Below are 7,500 nucleotides of genomic sequence, written 5' to 3'. Positions count from 1 at the left end.
CAAGGGGCCCTACCTGGAAAGACACGATTTAGTTGGACGTGGAACTTACGGACTGAGCAAACTCAGCGATACCATACTCTGCTAGTCAGTGGGTTGTGCGCACACGTCTGGTTCTGGGTTGATTAACAGTTGTGCTTTTTATACATGAAAGTGTGATTGTAGATTTCTTTGAGCGCCATCAAACACAGTTCTCAAGGTTTTATCAACATCATAGAAAAGGTGCAAGTATTTCAGAAAAAAATCCCATACTGACGACGACAGTTTCCAAAGAGACGGCGTGCAGCGGCATGGAGTCTTCCGACACCAACCTGCCCGACACCAACCTGCCCGACACCAACCTGCCCGACACCAACATGCCCGACACCACCATGTCCGACCTGCCCGACACCAACCTGCCCGACACCAACCTGCCCGACACCAACATGCCCGACACCAACATGCCCGACACCAACCTGCCCGCCGTGTCCCGGAGGGCCCGGAGGCCGGCCAACCTGAACCTGGAGAAGATCTCCCACCTGACGTCCTGCCCGGCACGGCACCACCAGAAGCCCCCCCTGCCCCCCGGCCTGGTCAGCCCCGCCAAGCGGAACGCGGACCACAACTTCCTGTCCAGACTCTCCCCCCTCACCCGTTCCCCGCAAACCACCCCCAGCCAGAAAGGACCGCCGTGGGGACCGCACGGAAAGGACACCGCCGACGATAACACACCTCGCGCCAAAGCCTGCATCCTCAACCGCCTTGAGGCCGCAGACAGAGTGGCGGTTCCTGGAAAGCCGGTCACTTCTCCGGGGGATGACGCCCCGCCCCCTTCCCCAGACACCCCGGGACCCCACCACCGGAAGAAAGCACCGCTGGCCTCCCCCCCATTCTCCCCGCCCTGGACCAGGTCGCGATCTTCGTCCGTTCCGGAGCAGACCTTCTTCTCCAGACCTGCCGGCGGGAAACGGGAGACGTTCACCCCCTCCCCCACAGCCCCCACCTCCAGATCCCCGTCCTGGTCCCTGCTGCAAAAGAGGAGGAAGTCCTCTCCGACAGTCACCATCCCTGGCGCCAGCACCTCCCCCACCACCACAAACAGCGCCTCCCCCTCCCCTACATCCCCCACGATCTACCAACGTCGGGAGTGGCATCAGCAAAATTATTACCGGCAACATTCCTCCAGTTTCTCCTCCTCCTCTTCCTCCTCCTCTTACTCCTCCCCCAAGCATAGGAATAGTTCACCGCCATCTTTCCTACGACGGGCCTTGTCGGCTTCTCTGCTGGGGAGAAGGAGGGGGTCTGGTGGGGCAAAGACCCCGAACACCGCAGGTGCGTCTTCCCCGGGCCTGGAGGGCTGTCAGGGCTGCGGCCTTCCCATTGGCCAGGGAGTGGTGTCCGTCAAGGGGATGCTCTTCCACCCTGCCTGTTTCAGGTGCCACGTGTGAGTACTGGCGTGTCGCTGTGGTGTGCTGTGGCGTGCTGTGGTGTGGCGTGGTGTGGTGTGCTGTGGTGTGCTGTGGTATGGCGTGGCGTGGTGTGGTGTGCTGTGATGTGCTGTGGTAACGCGGAGTGTTGTTATAGTATGGTTTAGTGTGATGTGGCAGTGGTGTATTGATGTGGTATGCTGTGTTGTGGTGTTGCGTGGTGGTGTGATGTGGTGTGGCGTGGTGTGGTGTGGTATAGTGTAGTGAGGTATAGTATGATGTGAAAACCATTACGAATAGTAATATATTTTGGTATTCTGTGTGTGTGTGTGTGTGTGTGTGTGTGTGTGTGTGTGTGTGTGTGCGTGCGTGCGTGCGTGCGGAGGTGGGGTGGGGTGGGTGGGTGTTGTATCTATATACATGTCTCTCTCCCAGTTTCTGTCTGTCTGTCTGTCTGTCTCTGTCTCTGTCTCTTTCTCTCTCCATAGATGGATGTGTACATGTATGCGCACGTGTGTGTATGCGAGAGTGAGTGAGTGAGAGAAAAAGAGGTGGTGAGTGAGAGAGAGAGAGAGAGAGAGAGAGAGAGAGAGAGAGAGAGAGAGAGAGAGAGATGCTGACTTTGTCAATGTTGATCCAGTTAAGTTTTTACTCAGTGTGTTGAGCTAACTGGGGTATATCTGTCTGTTCCGACTGGCATGTCTGTTGATTGCTGCTACCAGGTTGCAGTCATTCTCCACCGTTTTAATACTCTCTTTCCTCTTATCAAGCTTCAACATTGTCTTCCACACCAAGCCGCTCTCCATTCTTGGACCCTGTTCACGTTTACCTTCTATATTCTTGACCATCTGACAAAGACTCTTGAGGTGATGGCTATAGTGGGAAATTGCTGAAGCATTCTGTGCAGGAGACCGGATACTTCTTTTTGTGGTGTTTTGTACAATTTGATTAAGAAAGACTACCTCACTTCTTTTTTATGGTTCAGTACGTGTTTCACGATTTCACTTGTCTTTTAAAAAAAATTTTTTTTCAATCATAATGGAGACAGACAGAAAAAGGTGAGTCCGTATATGGTGTGTGCATATGAGTGAGAGAAAGTGAGAAAGAGAGAGAAAGAAAGAGGAGAGAGACGAGAGACAGACAGAGAGAGAGAGAGAGAGAGAGACAGAGACAGAGACAAAGACAGGGACAGACAAGGAGACAGACCCAGAGGTAGAGCGGGAGGGCAGCAGTGGCCGTGTGGACAGACTGCCGGACCCCGGAAGTGCGAGATCCGAACTGGAGACATGCAAGGTGTGCATGGGTTTCATTGGTGGGGTGTGGGGGTAGAGGGTCTGCCGTCCCTTCTCGTCCCTTGAACTGTGGTCTGGACTTCAGTCTTTCCGATGGAACGACAGCTCCACTTCCGGTATGCAGCCAGCATGCACTTCACTCCTTACGAGAGAGACAGAGAGAGAGAGAGAGAGAGGGAGGGTGGGGGGAGAGGGACGGAGAGAGAGAGAGAAAAAAAAAAGAGATCGAGAAGGGGAGAGAATGAGAGGGAGACAGACAGACAGAGGCAGAGAAAGAAGGAGAGAGAGGGGGGATGGAGAGAGAGAAGAGAGAAAGAAAGAGATAGGGAGAGAGATTCAAGATTCAAGATGGTTTATTCAGTTAAGGCCATAGCCCCATATGGACAGGGGGCAACAACAAAATTTTGTTTTGTATGTGTCATTGTAATTGTTAATGCAAACAGTGCAGCATATTCCATAACAAGCTCCAATAAAACTAGGATATAAGTGTCTCTCTTAAATAAAATGCTTTAGAGAGAAACAAAGCAAAACTACGCATAGTGTTTTCATCCACCGATGACATCAGTAAACACAGTCGAAACGTGCATGGATATACATAATATTTTTTAGGAATGAGCTGGATTCGTAGGTCATTAAGGACAGGACATTTCAAAACAAAATGGATAGGGAGAGAGAGGAAAAGAGAGAGAATCAAGAGAGGGGAGCGAGAGAGAAAGAGAGAGAGAGAGAGGTGAATTGGCGGGCAGAGAGAGAGAGAGAGAGGAGAGAGAGAGAGAGAAAGGGAGAGAGGGGGGATGAGAGAGAGAGGGTGAATTGGCGGGGAGAGAGAGAGAGAGAGAGAGAGAGAGAGAGAGAGAGAGAGAGAGAGAGAGAGAGAGGACAGTATTAACAGATGCATACATGCAGTCATCTGCTATAACTGCCAAATGGCCCAGTGATGTGCACGCGTGTGTCTGCTTGATCCGACCGAAGTGCCACAAGGATCAGCGTCCCCTTACATGTTCCACGACACCCAGGCTGGGCTTTAGTCACGTCTAACACTCTCCAACGTGGAGTAATCAACGTTAATTAACCAGCCAACGACCCACTGTGCCACTACCCATCCATGCGACGACACTCTCGCGCTATTTATTTTGACGTCATGTTCTCATGCAGTGAGGGCAGGGGCCCTTGAGAAGGTCGACCAGTCGCAAAACGCGTTACTCCCAGGTCAATGGCCAGTACATTTCATTGGCTAATCGTCCCATGCTTTAATCATCAGCGGCGGAAAACGGATACAAACGCTTGTAAAACGGGTATAGACACTCGTGGAAAAAAAAAGAAGAAAAAAAAAGAGAGAAGAACTATAAATGGTGGCTGCCGAATTATGGCGACGAACTCTCCTCTGGGAGAGCGGAACGAATTAAAATGTTTACACCAGAGAAAAACAATCAAAAGCACAAACCAACAATGAGCGACTGAACGATTGAATTTTGATTCATTTCAACCCCCTCTCCTTTTAATGGGGGTGGGGTGGGTGGGTACCGAGGAAGGCTAGTAACTCGGCAAACAACTTGAGAAAATATTTAAAACATGATATACTAACTGGAGTATTGTTAAAAAAAAAAGAAAAAAAAAAGATAGTGTGTGTGTGTGTGGTGGGGGGGGGTGGGTAAATGAGGACAGTTAAGGGAAGGAAAGAGGGGGGAGAAAAGGGGGAGAGGCAGAGGGGTGCAGGGGATGGGAGGAGAGAGAGAGAGAGAAAGAAAGAGAGAGAGAGAAAGAGAGAGATAGAGATAGAAAGAGATAGACAGAGAGAGAGAGAGAGAAAGAGAGAGAGAGATAGAAAGAGATAGAAAGAGAGAGAGAATAAAAAAGAAAGAGAGAAAGAGAGAGATAGAAAGAGCGAGAGAGAGAGAGGGGATAGAAAGAGAGAGAGGCAGAAAGGGAGAGAGAGAGAGAGAGAGAGAGAGAGAGGAACACAGAAGCTGTCAGCCAACCCAGGTTGGGTGAATACTCTCGGGTTAAGCGTCAAAGGAGAGAACCGATAGGACTGTGTCAGCGGGTCAAGACAGGAGTCAAGTGGCGGTTTCCTCCCCTGTCCCAGCGCTGACGTTTGCCTTCATCATCAGTGCAAGATGAGACGTGTCCGCGCCTTGTTCGTAACGGTGAACCTCGGCATTGTCATGTCGACTCCGTGATTCAGCTCCATCGTGTTGTTACGTTTGTGCTTGTCCCTAACGTAGGCATTACGACCTTAACTCCGTTTTTCATTCCGTCCACGTTTTTATCTCTCGCGTTGTCACTAGCGGCCAACATTGCAAGAGAGAGAGAGAGTGGGAGAGAGGGAGAGAGAGAGAGAGCGGGAGAGAGAGAGAGGGGGGGAGATAGGGAGAGAGAGAGGGGGGGAGGGAGAGAGAAGGGGGGGGGGGGGGGGGAGAGAGAGAGAGAGAGTAGCAGGAGGAGGGGATCGAGACAAAAGTAACAGACTCATGCGAAATATATTTGATGCACGTGATACCAGTTAATGATGACGCACCTGCACAAAGAGAAAGACAGGCAGCGAGACTGAGGCTCAGACAATTGCCCAGACAGACACACTAACACATCGACACATTGACAGACACACAACAATGCCAGCAACAGACACACAAACAAAGCACAGTGTAACTGAAGTGCATTTTAAAAAGTCCTTTCGGAAAATCAGAGGGGTGGAAATTTATACTGTTCTGTCTGTCTCTCTTTCTCTTTGTCTCTCTGTCTCCATCCATGAATATATGTCTGTCTGTCTCTGCCTTCCTGTCTCTGTCGCTCTCTCTGGCTGCTTGTCTCTCTCTGTTCCTGTCTCTCTATAAAGGTATGGGGAAAAAGGGAAACAATGAAAGGTAGACAATGTAACTTGCTAATTTTGAAGATTTATCTTCCCACCCACCCCCAACCCCACCCCATGTAATTCCTCCCTCACTCCATCCATAGACACAGAGATAATAGTGTCTATGCTCCATCCCACTTCCTTCCCACACACTCAATAAAACGTCAATCTCAGCAAACGACCCCATGACACTTTCTCAGCCCTCCCTTTCTCCCTCCCTGCATTGCCGCACCAAAACGAGACAGGTTGTTGCTCCAACATCCGACGGACTGTCATCTCTCGCGACACGGTGCTGGACTGTGGTCCGTGTATCGTCCTTTGATCTGAACTTCACACTGCGTGGCGTGTCTGGGACTGGATGACTCTTCGCATCCTGTAAAGTCCGCCATTCTTTCGGTAATAAGATGGTGTTGGCCGCCATGTAACGGACACGCTGGGCAGAGAGAGGACGGGGATAACTCCAGGGGAGGCCATTAACTTGGGGTTGTTGGAGGCTGGAGAGAGTTGGGTTTCTTTGATGGCTCCTGCGCGGGCACTCTCGGTCTTCTGCTTGGGGCGTGGACTGAAGGGACAGTGGAGACTGTGGAGGGATGAATTTTGTTCAATGTCCCGTCACACATATCGGTGATTGAAGACATTTTGTTAAAGTATTTATGAATATATTTGAGTATTATCGGTTAGAAGGGGTGGGAGATGTGAATGAATGGAGGGTTGGGGGAAACTGGGCAAAGGAGGGTGAAATGAGGGTGAAATTTGAAGAAAAAAAAGAATCTAAAAACGATTACAGGAAATTACTCAAAGGACTTCGTAAAAGAGAAGTTGTTAAACTGACAAGCGAAACAACTGATGATGAATGCAAAAAGTCAAAAACATAAACGTTCTCAGTCACTTGTGAAGACACACTTTCGTGTACATAAGGCTTCATCAAGCTACAGTAAAAAATTATGTGCTTAATTGTCAGGTTACTAGAGCATATGCACTTGACATTGGAACAATACTTGGTGTGTAATGAATTTGATAATAGTCTGAGAGCTAAACTTAGAATTGGTCTGCGAATCGGACCAAAGTCAACTGACGAGGTTTTAGACTTGAATTCAAGCACCTATAAAAGTCTCTTTCTAGTATATTGCTTATTTCCTTGTATGACAATGGGCAATATACTTTTATACTATCTATATGATTCTTTGCTCCCCTTTTTGCTGCCCTGTCTGCTTGGTCGTTATAAAGGAATCCAGTGTAGGATGGTATCCAACAAAAATCAACATTTGTACCCTTCACAAATAGGGAGTGCAATAAATACCTAATTTCAAACAATAAATCTTCTGTTTGATTATTCTCAAAAAGAAGCAAACTTTTTAAAACAGATTGAGAATCAACACAAAATAGGATATTACTTATTATGATTGGTATATCAACAAGATGATTTAAAGTCATAAAGATGGCCACCAATTCAGTTGTAAAAATTGAATGTCCCTTACCTAAATAATATGATTTTTCTGTTTTTAGGTCAGGAATGACAAAAGCAGATCCTGCACTGCCATCATCCAGGACCGAGCCATCAGTGTAAACTTTGAAATGATAATCAAAATTTTCTTCTAATTCAATTCTGACAGATGCTGCTATTATATGTGGAAATTCTCCTTTTGTTGTGTCAGAAGCACATATGTTGATGTTTGCTTTTGCTAACTCCCAGGGAGGGACAGGTGGCACCAGAACACGAGGTGCCATATCATGTAAATCGATGTCTGAAGAATTTAAAACATCTGACACATATGTGCGAATGGTTTGTAGATTTGAATTATTTTGTGCATTTTTTGGAAAATCAATATCAGACCTAATATTCAATTCCTCAGAATCATCCACTGCTGTACATCTCACAATGTATTTAGCAGAACTTAATTTTCTGATTTCATCTAGTGGTAGAATACCCGCAAACGTATAGGCTTCTGAGGTC

General features: G+C 48.2%; 1 protein-coding gene across 2 annotated transcripts in view; it reads left to right on the top strand.

The window, feature by feature from the left end:
• Positions 1-7,500, top strand: part of LOC143287560 (uncharacterized) — a 319,138-nt gene that overhangs the window by 1,106 nt on the left and 310,532 nt on the right. For both annotated transcript variants that reach the window (XM_076595649.1, XM_076595651.1), the window contains exon 1: positions 1-1,420. This exon is cut by the window's left edge. In XM_076595649.1, the coding sequence (XP_076451764.1) occupies positions 288-1,420 (1,133 nt within the window). In that variant the 5' untranslated portion in view covers positions 1-287. The remainder of the gene's footprint in view (positions 1,421-7,500) is intronic.

This window comes from Babylonia areolata, chromosome 11, assembly GCF_041734735.1.
Source record: "Babylonia areolata isolate BAREFJ2019XMU chromosome 11, ASM4173473v1, whole genome shotgun sequence".
In the NCBI taxonomy this organism is placed as follows: domain Eukaryota; kingdom Metazoa; phylum Mollusca; class Gastropoda; order Neogastropoda; family Buccinidae; genus Babylonia; species Babylonia areolata.
This window is presented reverse-complemented; position numbering and strand designations above follow the sequence as displayed.